This window comes from Carettochelys insculpta, chromosome 10 (assembly GCF_033958435.1).
Source record: "Carettochelys insculpta isolate YL-2023 chromosome 10, ASM3395843v1, whole genome shotgun sequence".
NCBI lineage: Eukaryota > Metazoa > Chordata > Testudines > Carettochelyidae > Carettochelys > Carettochelys insculpta.
This window is the reverse complement of record NC_134146.1, coordinates 17,789,713-17,807,208: the sequence shown is the minus strand read 5'-3', so window position 1 is coordinate 17,807,208 and position 17,496 is coordinate 17,789,713. Positions and strand designations below refer to the sequence as shown.

General features: G+C 43.4%; 1 protein-coding gene across 1 annotated transcript in view; it reads left to right on the top strand.

The window, feature by feature from the left end:
* CUL3 (cullin 3) overlaps positions 1 to 8,638 on the top strand; it is a 116,315-nt gene extending 107,677 nt beyond the window's left edge. Inside the window, exons 15-16 of the mRNA XM_075004223.1 lie at positions 2,662 to 2,807; positions 7,427 to 8,638. Of these exons, the coding sequence (XP_074860324.1) occupies positions 2,662 to 2,807; positions 7,427 to 7,558 (278 nt within the window). The 3' untranslated portion in view covers positions 7,559 to 8,638. The remainder of the gene's footprint in view (positions 1 to 2,661; positions 2,808 to 7,426) is intronic.
* The last annotated feature ends 8,858 nt before the right edge of the window (positions 8,639 to 17,496 follow it).

Below are 17,496 nucleotides of genomic sequence, written 5' to 3'. Positions count from 1 at the left end.
GATGCTCCAGGCGGCCCTCTGTTGGCTGAGAGGGCTTCCAGTTCATCGGTCAGCCCTGTTTGCTTAGCTTCCGGTTGGCTGTTCTTTCAAGAGCAGCCAGGCAGTCTGGCTATTCTCTGTCGACAGAGCGGCTAACTCTTTTGATCCACTTTTGCATGTGGATGTGATCTGTTGACAGAACTTTTGCCGAAGATCTCTTCTGACAGTAACTTCTGTCAACAGGTCACTGTAGTATAGACTTAGCCCTTGTGTATGAACTAAGATGTGTCCAACTCCTAGCCCACAATTTGCAGTGTTAGAATTTAAAAAGCACTGTACTATTTTGAAATACTCTAATTTTGAGAGAGATTATTTGGACTTGTAATAGAACATATCAGTAGAACTGATAATCTCTCAGATACATTTTAAGTGCAATCACTGTACTTCTCTCATGGCAGACATTGCAAATATTACAGGTATTTTAACCCTTTCCTAACTGGATGTGGACAAGGCTGCAAACATCTTTAATACAACAGTATGCTCTTGTGGTTACACTTTATTTGCATTAGTGCATAAACTACAGTGGACTTGGGTGTCTGCAGATACAAGCAAAATGCCAAGATATCCATGATTTGACATGTCTATCTTGCATGTAGGTGGCAGAGATACAATAGCAGCTATAGATGTTTTAGAGCACCTTAAGTAGGCCCTCATTTATTTCATATGGCTCAAGAGGATCAAGTTCTGTGACATCACCTAAATTGTAATGGGACACTAATTTATATTCTTGGGGTATTCCTACACAGCAGCTTTATTTTGAAATAAACTATTCTGGAAGAACTATTCCAAAGTAGCTTATTTCTAAATAACACAGCTACACAGTCAAATGTACCTTGAAATGTCATTTAGCTACTTTGAAATAGTATCTACACACATCGAGCCTATTTTGAAATAGAGCCATTAGACACATTGGCCATGTCTACACTAGCCCAAATCTACTCTAGGAATAAGGGGATTTCGAAGTTCCTGGGGTCCTTCCAAAAAGGAGCCCCATCTGGACGAACCACGCAGCAGCAAAACGCAGCAATTTCAGAGAGCTGTGGCCAGTGGCATGCTAATGAGGCGCTGAATATGCATTTCAGCACCTCATTAGTAATCTTCAAAATGGCTGTTTGCATAGCTATTTCGAAGATTTGGGCTAGTGTAGATGTAGCCATTAAGTCTTATTTCTGAATAAGCTGTCTTCCCTGTCTGTCAGCACCTATTTCAATAGGCACTATTTCTAGTACAATGAGGTTTACCAATGTCAAAGTAAGCCAATCTCTATTTCAAAATTTATTCCAAAATAGCAGTTGTGTTTTGCAGACACTAGGATAGTTATTTAGAAATAACGGCTGTTATTTTGAAACAACTTTTTTCTGTGTAGACCTACCCTTACTATCCTGTCCTCTTATATTCATCATCGTTTGTACCATGTAAAAAGCACCACCTATGACTTTTAATTAAAATACTCATGGAAGTAAAACCTGTAATTATTTTCATCTTAGGTTATATTTGAGTTTTGGCCTCTTGTTTTCTAGGCTTTTAGCACAGCAGAAACAGTTGTCAACTCTATGAGAGGCTGTATCTTGCAACATTCTCTAGAGAACAAGTGAAGGGGGAAAAAAAAGTTCTTTCTGTCCTTAGAGGGAACACTCCCATGATGCTCAGGATTGTTGAATGGAGAGAGTAAAATGAGAAAAGAAGGTTTCTAGAATCTAGAGACCCATATTCAAAATCAGGAAACATTGACTTCATGTGTGTTTTAGGAGAAGAGGTGCCCAGAAATAATAGAGAAGGGGGATGAGAGGCTGGAAGCAAGGACAGAAATATGAAATTGGTGTGGGCGGGGGGAGGAACAAAATCCATAGGAGGAGAGAAAAAAGTGAATAAGTTAATTAGTATTGTTCTTTTGGCTAATTCTTTTCAAAGGTTTAAGGCTATGTCTACACTAGAAGCATCTGTCTACAGAAGTTACTGTCGGAAGAGATGTTCCAATAAAACTTCTGTCAACAGATTGCTTCCACACATAAAAGTGGACATATCTTTTCCTCTCTTGACAAAAGGGCCCCTCAGAGCATCAACGCAGATTTGTTGTTGTTGAAAGTTTTTGTCAACAAAATGCATTTTGTCTGCAGACATGCCATGAGTTTTGCCTACAAAACTCTAGTGTTAGGCATAGCCCATTGCTTTTAAATAGTCTCCAAAGGCCACCTACAGTCACAGAATTCTTTTCTTCGATATGATCTCTAAATTATGTGCAACTTAATAAGAAAACACTGTATATAACACACAGCTCCTACATTAATTTAGCAAAATCTATAATTTTAAAGAGAAGAATCTTGAATCTGACAGTAACCAAAAAAAGCTTTGCAAATAAACTTAAGTACCATTTGAAGAGCAGAGATGTTTATTACCTTTAATTTTAAATACTATATAGCAACTGACAAATTAATAACACATTCTTACACATGCATTGATATGTATGTCTGCTTGTACCACCTTTAATTAAAAAACATACTTGAAAAAGTCACAAACCGGGAAACTTAACTCTACTGTGATAGAAGTTAAATTTTCTGCATGTTAATATTATTGAAATTAATAATATTGACTTTGCTTAAGGTATTTCACCTTTTATTTTAGTTGCTGCCAAACAAGGGGAATCAGACCCAGAAAGAAAAGAAACAAGGCAGAAAGTAGATGACGACAGAAAACACGAGATAGAAGCTGCTATAGTACGGATAATGAAATCTAGAAAGAAGATGCAACACAATGTGCTAGTAGCAGAGGTAATGTCACATATACTGTTGCAGTGCTTAAGAGATTAGGAAGAGAGCACTTCTCAGGTTTCTCTGTCAGTTCTCACTGTTACGTTAATGTTGTAAAGTTACAAGGTGCTTGTAAGATTTTTAAATCAATTCTAGAGAAACTATATTTTTTCTCATGTCTCTAGAAGCATAGATTTCTTTAATTCTGTTATTTCCTATTGTATCAACCAGTTTTATACAGTACAGTGGCTTATAACAAAAAACAGTAAGTTGACTGCAAAAAATGTATTTTCTGTATTGAATTTGTAAATATCTAAACATGGTCTGTCAGACTGCAAGAGGAGTGAGTTTCAGAGAGTGAACCCTTAGTAGAGAGAGTCCTGCCACTAGTAGTTACTAAATTTGAAGGCTGCACACGCATCAAGGCTGCCTCTACAATAGCAAGTTTTTTCGAAAGGTATTTCAAATGCCAGGGCTACTGGGAAACATACTGTGGAGTGTCGTCACACAACACATTCTTTTGAAAGTAAATCAAAAGAATACGGTGCTTCTTTCAGAGGCACTCTTCTGGTTCCAGATCAGGAAGAGTGCCCTATGTAGGTGCTCCACAGGCCACTCTTTTTTCAAAAGAGTTCTCCATGACACCAGCCAACTGGTGCACAGAGATACTCTGGCCACTGTCAGCAGAGCTCTGTGCTGCCTGCATCTGGCTGTATTTAAAGATGCAGGGACTCAGAATCTCGGTGGCAGGAAGCTGAGAGCCGACTGACAGCAAGGGTGTTAGCCTCCTGCTGTGCGCCCTCATGGCCGTCCCCTGAAGGCAAGATACAAGCAATAGCCACCAGCTGCCCCCTGCCCACACCCCGAGCCCTTGGAGGGGTCACAGGAGCCTGCCTGGCCCATCAAAAAACCCACTTCTTCCTGGACTGAGCCGGAGCATTGGGACTTCCCTGGCCTATGGTGAGATGAGGAGGTCCTCTGGAAGACGGCTGGGAAGCGGTGGAACACAGCCACCTTTGCCCGTCCAGCTGCCAGCTTGGCCACCTGGGACCACCCTGCCCACACCCAGGAGCAAGTATGATCAGAAATGAAAGAACTCAGGAAGGGGTGCTCCTGGGCTGGGACACAGCTGGATGGTCAGGGGCAGGACCCGCCACCTGCCCCTTCTTCTGGGAGCTCTAGAGCTTCCTCAGGCCCCACGACACTGATCCACCACCCACGGTCCTGGAAATGTAGTAGACAATCTGCATCCAGAGGCTGAGACAGAGGCACAGCCGGGACCCCACGACTGCACCAGCCTGCCAGGCACTGAGCCAGAGTCACCCTCTGAGGACTCCAGTGATGGAGACATCGTAATTGATGTGCCATTGTGGTCAGTCAGCTGGGTGACAGCCAGCAGGTTGTCACCAGACTTCAGTGAGGAACCCTCCGGTAAGTACCGGCAGGGTGCATATCCTGGGACATGGGGAGGTGGCATCTGCCTCCATCATAGCTGGCAGTGGGCCAGCCACACAGCATTTAGCCCCAGCCCGAACACACCCCAGATGACCACACCTCCTGGCATGCCTTAATCACTGATGGCAACTCTCAGCACCAGCTCCCATGGACGACAAAACAAGCTGCATGCATGTGGAGGGTGTGGGGGGGGCCAGACCATGCCCCGTGCATGCTCCACATGTGGCAACCCCTCGGTGTCCAGGATGCTGTATGGCCTCCATGCCGCTGCACAGCTTGAGGCAGTGGTGCAGGACTCTTCCCTTGCATCCATATAGCTGCACCATCCCAGGGCCAGGCAAGCCCTGTTCCATCTCTAGGGCTGGACACCCCACTGGAGGCGGCCAAGGGTGCCACAGCTCACCACCCCGCCACCAGCACCACAGCAGGCCCGTGTCCAGAGGACCAAGAGGTGCATGGCGGAAGACGCGCTCTCTGCTGCCAGATGGAGATAGCAGATTGGAGGCACTAGGTCAAGGGGGTGGACCTGGCATGGTGGCTGGAGGCTTGGACAGAACTAATGGGGGATTTGCAGGACATTACAGCCATCATGCGGGAGCACCTGATTCCCACCCCCACCACTGAACCTGACCCTGCTGAAACACTCCCATAGACCTACCTCCCTATGCTTCTTGCCTCAGCCCAGTTCCACAGGGGACCCCAAACCTGGTGTGGGAGGGGATCCTGGGGCAGACAGGGCTTGCGTCCCGCCACTCCCAGCCTGGACTGAAGCCCCTCACAGCTTCCAGGCTGAGGTGCCCCCGCCTAGTGTGTATAGTTGGCCCATGTTCCCCATTGTAAATTGTTGCTTACACATATTGTATTATTTCACACATTCATCCATTATGTTAAACGGTTTATTGTTCCACCATCCCTATGTCCTGTATTCCTGGTTGGAGGGGACAGTGAAGATTGGAAGTGTGGAGGGTCCTGCATTGGATGCCTGAGGGAGGGTCACTGGGGCCCCTGAGCAAAGCTCTCTTGGAGGGCCTCCCTTTTGTGCACCCCATTCCAGTGGGCCTGGTGACCCAGGGCAGAGGCTGGCTGTTTGTAGCTGGAGCTGGACTCAGCTGCCCACCCCTGGATGAATGTCATGCTCTTGCTCTCCGCTATACTGCGTAGGGCACAGCAGGCTCCCACCACCTGGTGACATTCTACAGCCCAACCTCTAGGCGAGTTAGGAGGCACTTACGTTAGCCCTTCAGATACCCGAATGCGTTCTCCAGCGAGTTGCGGGCCTGGTTGAGCATTGTGTTGAATAGCTCTTGTGTGGGGTCTGTGTGGCTGGTGTAAAGCCGCATGAGACAGGGCTGCAGGGGATAGGCTGTGTCCGCCACTGTGCACAGGGGCATGGTGATGTCCTCAACCAGGAGCTCCGGCTGAGGGATGTAGATCTCTGTCTCCATGCACCAGCAGAGGCCAGAGTTCCGCAATAAATGCGCATCGTGTGCACAGCCCGACCAGCCCCGATAGGTGTCCATGAACCGTCCTTTAAAGTCCACCAGGGCCTGAAGCACTACCAAGTTTGTAGCCTTTTCAGTTTTATGTTCGGGCCCACACTGTGGTCTAGGGTGCGGATGTGGCAATGGGTCCCCTCTAGGGCACTGAAGCAGTTCAAGAATCTGACTGTGGCGAATCCCCTGACAGCCGAGTGCAGATCCCCCACACGGACAGTGCTTTGGAATAGCATGGCATTGATGGCCATGATAACCAGCATGGGATGGAGAGCACATGCACCATTGAGCACGTGACATGGTGTGTCCAGCCCCGACCCCTCGTGCCCTCATCCATCTACCAAGTGTCCCCTCTTGCCCAGGACCCCATTCCCTGTGGAGGGTGCCTAACATGAGCATGCCTTACCTTCATGAGGACAGCCCCAGTGGTGGCCTTGGGCACCCCTAACTGGTTCACCACAGACCAGTAGCTGTTTGGGGTGGCCAGCTTCCACACAGCATGGCAACCCACTTCTCAAGGGGGAGAGCAGTCCACATATGGTTGTCCTGATGTCTGAAGGTTGGGCAAGACAGTTGCAGAGCTCCAGAAAGGTCCGCTTGCTCATGTGAAAGATCTGGAGCAATCAGGCATTGTCCCACTCCCCCCTCACAAGCCAGTACGAGCTGCTGGGATGGCCCAGAAGCGAAGGGGCACCCGGGGGGCAGGGGTGCCAGCAGGGTCCCAAGGAGAAGGGCTCTTTGGCCCCAGTTGAGAAGTAAAGGGCACCCACAACCACCGTGACCAGTAGGCCAGCCATGATGTTCATGATGTCCAGGTCTGGATGCTGCTGGAGATCCATGTGACTGTGAAATGGCCATCTAGTTCCTGCACTGGTTCAGTTCTGCAGCAAACACCTTAGCAGGCCTCAGCAGTGTGTGCACAGAGAGGGTGTTTGGGCGAGACTCTTTAAGAGAGTGGCTGGCTAGGTCCCTGGAAGGGCTTGGCAGCCATGTGACCCCATCCACCATGTTTCCTGCTCCGTTCTTTCAAAAAAGCAACTAGGCGTGCATGGCAGCTCTCTTTCGAAAGAGCAGATCGAAACATCAATCTGGTTTTTGAGTGTGGACATGATCTTTTGAAAGATGACCTTCCAGAGGATATTCTCAAGAAGATCATCTTTTGGAAGAGCGCAGTAGTGTAGGCGTAGCCCAAAGTGTCTTACAGCAGGTTCTAACTGTGGTAATGGATCTAAGTGGAAAGGAATCATGATAGTGTTACATGAAGAAGTGAGAGAGCTGACAGTAAGGAAACTTCAGCACTGAATTCATGACAGCCATTATTATGGGCATAAATTAGTTGGCTGCTGGTGTGAGGAAGGATGTTCATTCCATATATGTAACTGCTTAATTGCCTACCCTTGTTAGGTTTTTGTCATTCTCTGAAATATCAGCTATTGACAATAGTGGAGGTAGAATATTGGATGTAATGGCTCAGTGATAAAGAAATAAAAAACAAATTTATTTTAATATGACTCCATCTAATTTCTGTTACTAACTAAATTATTTTCACTGGGTTTGTATGTGAAATGTACAGATTACCACATAAGCGTCAAAGGTTATAGCCACCCTTTTTTAATATATGTTCTCAGGATTATTTGTGTTGTGCACATTATCTGCAGTATAACATTCATTGTTCTTGTTTTTATGTCATAGGTAACTCAGCAACTGAAAGCCCGATTCTTACCAAGTCCAGTTGTTATTAAAAAACGTATTGAAGGACTTATTGAGAGAGAATATTTGGCACGAACACCTGAGGATCGCAAAGTATACACTTACGTAGCATAAAATGCGTCAAGCAAATTTGATTTATTCTTGGACTATATTCTTCGCATGAACTGGGAAGTTCTTTTAAATCATTAATATTAAAGACGACCATCTCTTCTATTAAATTACAATACATGTTCTAGACCATGCAGATCAAGCCTTTACTCCTTTTGAGAGTTTTCAACATCAATTGATTGAGCTTCAGGCTTTTCAAGGTTATCCCTGTAGAGATCATTCTTATAATTCCTCGGGAAAATGTGAACGTGCTGCGTTTGTTTTCAAAACTGTATGAAAACAGGAAAAAAATAAAAACAAATTTAGAAAATACAGCTCATTTAAAAATAAAATTGTTGGAATTTCATTTCCCCAAATCTTCAGTGTTGATGTAAATGTGTTTCTGTAGTGTTGCTTAGAACTTTGCGCATTGTATAAGTTGGGTTTAAAAACAACACGACTGGTAAGACAGAATTCCCAGTTATATTGCTCTGCTTCAGACATTTCTTTAACTAACCATGTTTAATTTAAATATTTGGTAAACTTTTAAAGACCCAAGAATACAATTTTAGCATGCTTCACTCTTCCAGGTGTACTCATTATTGTTCTGGCAATATGATCAGGAACCTTTTTGAGGCTCAGTAAAGACAGTAATAATTTTGGCTTTCCCTTCTGTAATTTGAGTTCTTCCAAATTAAGTTCTATATTGATTAGGTTTGTTCTGGTTTCTTTATAGGAAAAAGGAAAAGGTTTTAGTGTGTATAAACTGTATAATAATTTTTGCTGTTGTACTCACTGTTGATAGTGGATTGTACAGGGCGATGTTTTTATTTCACTTAATGTAGACACAATAAATTTAAAATAAATGGATTTAGTGTACACAGACCACTAATTCAGTTGTTTTAGAGCACAGGCAGTGCAATTTGTTGAATGAAATACTGCCCTTTGAAGAAACATAGCAAGACTGCACCTTGTTTGTTCATGCCATGACCGACAAGAAGGTTTCCCACCTTAAATACATATTGCAGGAGATTAAAGTGAAGCCATTGTGCACTATTAATTGTTTTAAAATGCAATCTGAAAATGCAATAAATATTCTTACTTTAATCTTAATGAAATCTTCAGTTCTTACAGCAGAACTCGTTTTCATATATTGTTAGTGTGGTTCAAACAAAGGATTTCAAAGTTTGATTCATGGGCAGCATCATTTTTCTTCACTAAGTTTCTTTTCCTGCAGATGTGTAATGTGCGAAAGAGTCTTTTTGACTGATATAATTTGACTTCTATGCAGTTTTTCCTTCCATAACTGTGAAATCATAGTTTCTTCATTCTTCATCAAACTACTTGTAGGGTTCTTTTTTCCAGGTTTCCTTAATTGTACTTTTTCACAAGAGATTTAAAAATGTAATTGGGACAGGCTGCTTATAATAGAGACCCTGTTTTAGAGTTTAAAATACCTGGGTTTTGGCCATGAAGCATTAAAGTACAGCGAGCACATTTGTTGATAGCTGACAAAGGTGTTTGTTCAAATATATGGTGAAATGTAGCAACGCGATTTCAGTGTGGATAAAGATGCCAGATGTGTGTAGGTAGAGTGACTTACTTTGTTTTTCTGTCGGTATTTGGCAACTAAGAAACTATATTTCTGTCTCCAAACATTTTTATCTTAAATGTTTTATAATTTGTGCAAAATGCTTCAAAGTCCCCAACCCCTCCCAAAAAACTTATTTTACTCCCAGAAGTTCCACGATTTTTGACTAGACCAGTTCTAAATGATCAGAGTGAAAGAAAACTCCCAGGCTTCAACGTTTTCTTTGTTTTTTGGCCAACTTTTGTTTCAACAATGCTGTTTGGCATGCTGTCAGGCTGGAAAGCCTTTATGGTGTCAATTATTAGATACATCTGTGTATATAACTAATATACTTCAAGTGATAATGTATTTTCAATAATACTCTGGGTAGATTGCAACCTTCTATAATTGTTTTCTAAATATAGTGTGCATGCTAAATTAGGTGATATCAGAATTATTTCAGAGTGCCTCTTTGGACTGTTGTGTCCTAAGATAGTTAAAATTCTCCCCAAATATGTGCTTTGTCACATGTTTTTTTGTGCTTAACTTTTACAAATTTCCCAGAAGGGGGATCTTTTCAGATACTGGAATATTTTGTTTGTTTTTTTAAAAAGGCATTCATGGTGTGGTAATGTATCAAAATCCCGGACATATAAATTTATATAAATTCTGTACTTTTTTTTTTTAAAGAAGCGGGGAATGGAAGAATGAAATTCAGATGCCACTGGAGTCTGTTGGAGTTTTACCGTTTATTTCAGTCGGGACAGAAGTTAACATTATCTGTGTTCTAGCTCTTGGCTGTCATACATCTAATGTTATGCGTAAACAATTGTGTGTAGTTGAGGTGAATAATTTTTTTAACCTACATAAACAGAATATGTGAAGAGATAGCTGGTAATTTAAAGCTCTGTAAATAACAAGGTGTGGAATTTCTTTTCCAGATAAAAAGGACTGGAATTTTAAAGAGACAGGGGTAAAGGGGTACCTTTTTATTTGACCAAGCTGTGTTGCTGGCAGAGACGAGCTTTCAAACTACATAGAGCTCTTGAAATCTGTGCAGCTTTGTGTACCTCCAAAGCCTGTCTTTGTCACCAACACAAGTTGGTTCAAGGAAAGTCCTAACCTGTCTTGTCTCTCTAATATCCTGGGCCCAACCTGGCTACAACAACCCTGCAGCCAGAAGAATTTTAATGATATGTGAAATGTGTTATTGAAATGAAATGTGTCTCTGTGATCCTTCAAAAAATCTCACCCTTAAACATTAAATATGAGGTGATGTAGCAGAGGGTATCTTAATGTATTCAGACTGACCTCAGGCTTGAAGAACAAAAAAAGAACCCCTTTTAAGGTGAGTTTGGTACTGTATTTTTAGAATGTATACATGTGAATTTCAATCATGAATTTGAAATGTGCAAACTGTGCAAATGTCCTTCTGATTATCTGATTTCATTTCTGATCTTCCTTTCTTAATGAGTGATCAGCTGCTTCCTGTTGCATTTTAGTAAAATGGCAGGTATGAGGGTTTACACAGCTTACTGTATTGATGAAGAATATGAAACTTACCAGTATTTTAAAATACCTGGGTGGGTGGGTGGGTGGGTGGGTGTGTGTGTGTGTGTGTGTGTGTGTGTGTGTGTGTGTGTGTGTGTGTGTGTGTGTGTGTGTGTGTAAGGGAGTGAAGTGAAAAATGAAAACTTAAAGCCCCCTGCACTTCTCTTATAAAAACTCAGAGCAGAATTTCAAACAAATGGTGCTTATAATTAGAATTCCAGATTCATATTTAGTTTATAGTTATAGTTAAGGCTTCACGGCTGCAGCTCCAACTTAATAGAAAGCCATTGCATCAGTACCTACACTTCATTTATTGCTTTCCCCTCTCAGCCTCAACCACTTTCCTTCCCTAGCCACATATCCACTGTAGTTTTCCTTCATAAGCTTCCTTGCAAATACAAATTTTATACCATGGTAGAATCACTGGTGTGGGCTAGTGCTGTGATCCCCAAACCTTTTACTTCACTCTCTCCTTTACCTCTGTCCATATCCCATCCTCAAGCCAAGCTGGGGGCTGCTCCCTCGCCATCCCCTGTGTGGACTGGTCTGGGCCCCACTGCACTCTCCTCAACATTACATTGTGCCCCTTAGTGGGGGAATGTCTGCGCTTGGGACCTCTCACTCAGTGCTTACAGCCCACACCAGTTAGGCTTTGGCTTATGACCAGCTTCCCCTTTGTTGTGTGCCTTATAATCAATCTGTAAAATCTCCCAGGCCTGCAAAGGAATGTGAGATTAAGCTTCATATTTATAAAGCAGATCCAGTATCTTGGCTGGGTAAGTGCATATGTTAAATGGTAATAGTTTTTCCCTAGATTCTTTCCAGTCACACAAGTCATTAGAGCCATCTTGAACTTTCCTTTTCCCCTGTAAAAATGAATTCAGTGCTGGTGAAATCTAGTCAGACAGTCCAGAAGCTTTTCTCACCAATCCCTGTCTGACTCAGTTCTAGGATACACTGGGATATTTTCATAAGATCAGGAAATCAGCAACTCCAAGTGACCAGTGTTATGGATGTGCACAAATAGGCTAAATGTACTCGTTGATGGAAATGCCTATTGTCTATGAATTGAATCAGTTATTTCTGTCATTTTCTAGGTGCCCCATATAAAGTAGTGTTCTCTTTTTCCCATGGTGTTGTTCATGCTGTTTCCTTAGATGAAATGCTTCATTACCTGTGCGAGAGAAACTTGTGCTACAGCCATTACCAAGGAATACTTTCACAAAGAGCACAATCCTTTCTCATGGACTGAAGTAGCCACAACTTGGACTTCCTCTAATCTCCAACTGTAAGGCATGACGCGCACAAGGACCTGCTGCCATAAGTGACTGGTTCCTGGTAATTTCATCATGGGTACCAGCACCTACAATGTTCCAGATGAATCTGGTTACAAGAGAGGTGGCCTCTGGCTGCTAGGCTCCAGTTTATTGCATGGTTTAAAGAATAGCAACAGGACCTTGGAATAGGCTTGGAAGTAGTCATTGTTCACTTTTGGCCAGAGGCATGGGATGCACTCTTGGTCACTGCTATAAGCACGTGTAATTACCTATAGGCCGTGTCTACACATGCCCCAAACTTCATATGCATATTCAGCGCTTCATTAGCATGCGAGCGGCCGCAACACTTTGAAATTGACGCGCCTCGCCGCTGCGCATCTTGTCCAGACGGGGCTCCTTTTCGAAGGGACCCCGCCTACTTCGAAGTCCCCTTATTCCCATCAGCTCATGGGAATAAGGGGACTTGGAAGTAGGTGGCGTCCTTTCAAAAAGGAGCCCTGTTGGGACGAGCCACACGGCGGCGAGGTGCGTCATTTTCTAAGTGCCGTGGCTGCTCGCATGCTAATGAAGCGCTGAATATGCATTTCAGTGCTTCATTAGTAAACTTCGAAATGGCCATTTGCGTGGCCATTTCGAAGTTTGGGGCACGTCTAGACGTAGCCATAATCTTGAACTCCTAACAGCTGTTACATTGATCCTGGGCAATAACCAACATGCTCAGTATTCTGCGAATACATAAGGAGAAAAAAATGTGTGAAACAAAACAAACCATGTATCTGTAAATAGACTTAGAGAGGTAGCTGTGTTAGTCTGTAGCTTCACAAATGACTAACAGTCCTGTAGCACCTAAAGACTAACATATTTATTTGGGAAATGAGCTTTTGCAGGTAAGACCCAAATCTGAGGAAGTTTGGTCTTACCCATGAAAGCTCATTTACCTGTTGAGTAAATGTTAGTCTATAAGGTGCTATTGGACTGCTTGTTACATGTATATGCAAAGTAAGTTATTGTCAGACATGTGAATATGGATTTATGGCATAACTATTACAACTAAAATGGAGTTTCCTGGGAAGTATTTTTAACCTCGTCCATAAACGGAGAGTTGTTTTGTCATAGTATGTTCAAAATGCTTACCCGGTTTAGAGAGTGTCAACAGGTCTGTGATAGGTTTTTATATTTCAATACTTTAATATTTGTCACACTGTAACTTTTAGGCTTATTGTACTGATTTGTACTTCTTTCAGTGAAAAGTAAGTTTCAGTTTTGCATACAGATTGAAATAGTGAGCCATTGGGGTCTCATGGTTTGTTTTTTTTTTCTTTTTGAATGTTGATATTTATTACTGTGGCATGTATTTTCCCCCAGAGAGAAGTAGCAGGAGTTATCGTAAAACCTATTTATTTTAAAAAGTGATGAATCACGTCGCATTGGTGGGAGTGCTACACGCAACTCAGTGTTTTCAGTGATTGACTTTCCCCTCCATCTAAAGAAAATCAGAGCAAGATAATAAGCACCATGATACTAGGGCGGCACAAATAGTAGGGCAGCGTTGTGGGGGTAAGGGGGGGGGGGGTTAATTTTTTAGGTGCTTGACAGCTGGGGATGTAGCAGGAATGTCACTTCATATTTCTGCAGTGATTCAGCACAAGTTGATGGTGTGGCAAATAAGGAGCCTCTTACAACTGGGTGCAGCCCAGTGGGGTCTGAGAAACTGGTCTCACAGCTGGCTACTGGGAGAAAGGAGCGAGACAGCAGACTTATCTTCATGGAATACAGAAAGCTACAGACATGGAGAGAATTAACAGCACTGTGGCACTTGTGGTCGCTGGGATGAGCAGCGCGCTCATGTGACTTGAACTCCTGATTCATATGTCTGCATCTAGCATTGCTTTGGAGAGTACGGGAGGAAGTGTTTTGACAGCATACAGTGTGGGGCTAAGCAAGCCTGCTATGGTCTGTGTCGTACAAAGTGGTCTGCAGAATGAAAGATTTGGAAGACCATTGATCTGCCACTTCTGTCCAGTATATTGAACAACTTGATGTATCTAATGCACAAAAATGCAGATAATATTTTTAATCTCTGCAAAGCAAATGCACTTCTGCCCTGGTCATGTGTCTACAGTGATAAAATGAGCATGAGAATTAGGTAATACAATTTTTAGACAACGGTAGATATTTAACTAACACTGAACTCAGCGCTGTAAGAAACGATTGAGAGAGAACCATGGCATGTCACTTCAGGGTAAATGGAGCAAACACCACCCATATAGCTGATGTAACCTGTTCATTTATGTTTGATGCATGCACTTAGTTTCTCTGGGAATCACAAGTTTAGCCAGGTTAAACTGGTTACAGAGACACAGCTACAGATTTTCTCCTTACCTGTTTACATGACTGAACTTGCTAATGCTAAATGATGTTGCTGTGTTGACAGCAAGGTGAGCCAAGCTTACAAAACAACTTTATTTCTTCCTTACTGGCCTTTCCTTACTTTCTTCAGGCCTTCCTTACTGGAGTGACAATCGGAACAAATATTGATCCCTTGAAGTTAATAATGTTTAATGCTATTAATGAGACAAAAATGTGTAGGTCTGTTTCTCGTGACAGAAGTACCATATACCCAAACTTGCTGGAGTGATATTTTGTAGCTGATGCTTGGTTTCATTTTGGATACATAAGTTCACAACTACTCACCCTGCCAAAAGCTGTTTTATTACAAGCATGGCAAATGTTGAGATGCTCCCCAACAACAGTGCTCCTGCCCTTTCAAGCAATTACCTGATTTAATTCACCTACACGTTAATTTTGTTAATTTACACTCTCACTTGAAGAGTCTGTAACAAAACGTGGCAAAGGGTACTTCCAAAGCTGAAAAAAATGAAATTAAAGCAAGCAATATACCATGATCCAGCTAGCGGTCTTGGAGAAATCTGGAAGCATTTGGATTGTAATGGTAGATACAGATGACATCATATTTACAATGGGGCAATACAATAATTGTTATATCAACTGCCATGGAGAATCCTACAGGGGGGTCAGTAAAAGGTCTGTTTTGGGAATGTCAACTAGTGTGAAAGTGTGGCTTACCGCAGCATTTGTTATGTTTTGTGCTTGGTGTTGTACCATCCTGTGCGATTGGTTTTAGTTAGGGCTCTCGTCCCTTGACAAGTTTATAGGAAATTTGGAGGTGCTGATGCTCAACATTAAGAAGAGTTATAGTAACAGACAGGTAGCGAATGAAACAAACCAGCAGTAATGTAACCCTTTGAAGACTTACAAAATAATTTCAATTTTTTTTATTTCTGTATTAGAAAACCATCAGTGCTGTACTAGAAATGTTATATCTCCAGATCTGAGGAGGTGGGTCTGCCCCATGGAAGTTCCTCACCTCATAAATAATTTTGTTCGTCTTTTAAAGGGCTCCATGACTGCTGGATTGTTTTATGAAGAGCTTTTGAATCTGTGCTCTAGAACCCGGCAATCCTGAGTAGTCATCAAAAATTATGTATCCAATAATTCTTAAATGGTCTTATTACTTCCCCTGCTCTCTGCTGTTTCCTACTGCTCCTCATCCCATTACTGTTTACTTCTGATTGTCACACTTCTCTATGGGCCGCTACACTAAGGCCCATCAAGCATGCAAGAGTGATACACTATCCATTTCTCAACCCTGGTTCACCACATTTGTCACTTCTCCCTTCCACCTGTTCTGCACAGCTTTTGGCTCCTGTCTCCTGAACTGCAGATGCAAAGGGGAATGTAGTAGTATTGAGAAGGGGCACAGGCCAATAGTGACATAATATCTGGAGTGATACAGCTTAGACAGACTTATTTCCCTGTGTTTTTGAGATGCAGAGGTGTACTTAACCTACTGGCTTTCAGCGTGAGTCTTGACACAACTTGGCAGTGTAGACAAAGACTAGTGTTCCCAGCAGGAAGAGTATGGGGCAACCCTGGCTGCAAAACTCCAGCTGGTTTCCATCACAAGGGCTCCATGAGAAGGTGAGAGAGTCCCTGCTGGCATCCTATTGCAGAGAGCAAAAAGCAAGATGATTGATAATCGCAACCAGGTATAAAATAGAGAGGAAACACGGAAATTTAAGAGACCAAAGACACTGGAGAAGCAGGTTACATTCCACTGTGGAATTGTTACATAGACGAATGGTTAAATCCTAGCTCTGTTTGGTTACTGCCATCAAGATTTCTGAGCTTCCCTCTCCTGACTGTACTCTGGAACTGTACTGTTGTGTCTCTTTCCTGTATACCAGATCATTGGCTTTTGGCTTATGCCCACCTTATACAGGAAGCCAGCTCTAACCTTGAGCTTCTGCCTGTACAGTCTTCCCTCTGCTTCCATAGAAACAATACACAGTGAATACAGAACTGTGATCAAACATACGACATTTTATGTACTCATGCAGGGTGAGACGGGAACTCCTGTGGTTAGAGAATTGTCTCGTGGCAGCAGGATTCTGGAGAAAAAGGGGGAGTTTTTAATGCTGGAAACAGGCATTAAAAGATGGAGAGAATCTTAACACCGAGCGCTGAGAGTTTTGAAAGCTGAGGAAGTTGCAGAGCGATTTCAAGCAATGGAGTAATGTCACTACAAGCAAAGTGTCTGTGCCTGCATTGAAACTTTTAGATGGTCTCCCTGGTTTCTTTCACAGTTTAGCACTATTTTGCATTAATCCTTTTCTACCCATTTCTCTGTTGGATATTTTGGTGGGCCGTATATGCCTGTTAGGGAGTTTCTGGTTTGGAGCCAGAAGAGATCACTTAAGGAGAAGTGCTGGCTCGGTGTATTCCCTGGTCCCCTCTCTTCACCTCTTTTCCTTCCCATTCTCTCCCCCTTCTCTTGTCCCCCACCATCTCCCCTTCCAAAGGCTTGTAAACTGACAAGAAAGTGTCCTTGGTGGGGCTGCAATCTTTTCTCAAGTAGCTCCTCTGATTCTTTCCCATCAATAAGTCACACAAACACCTTTCCTGCTCTCTCCCTGCAGGGATCTGCAGCTGCTGTCCCAGGCTAGGATTTATATGCCCCTGTGATGACCTCTGGCCCAGGTTCTAGCTTTCAGCTGCTGGCTCAGGCAGGGGAGGAGCGAGTGGAAAGGAGGGAGGCGGTGGTGTAGCAGGCAGGGATAGCCACGGTCTTGCGGGCACCGCACGCTGTATTGAGAACTGCTCTGAAAGACGATCCTCCAGCTGCAGCATGAGTGTTGGGGTTCAGAGGAGGATACTGCAGGGTAGGTGGGGGCTGCCCTTGTTTCTGGGGAAGCTGCGGGGTGTGAGCTGGTTGCTAAGGGGTTTGTTGTTTGGTATCTAGGTGGCAGAGCTCAGCTGGTCCTTTCTCTCTCTCACTCCTGCTGGGCTGCTATAGCTTTACACAACAACGTAGGCATAGCCCTGCTGGGTCAGACCAATGGTCCATCTAGCCCAGCCACCATCCTGTCTTCTGGCTGTGGCTGGTGGCAGGGGTTGCAGAGGGGCTGTGCAGAACAGGGCTGTTATCTAGTGATCCAGTCCCAGCTCCTGGCAGGCAGGGGTTGGAAGTGGGTAGAGATGAGGGC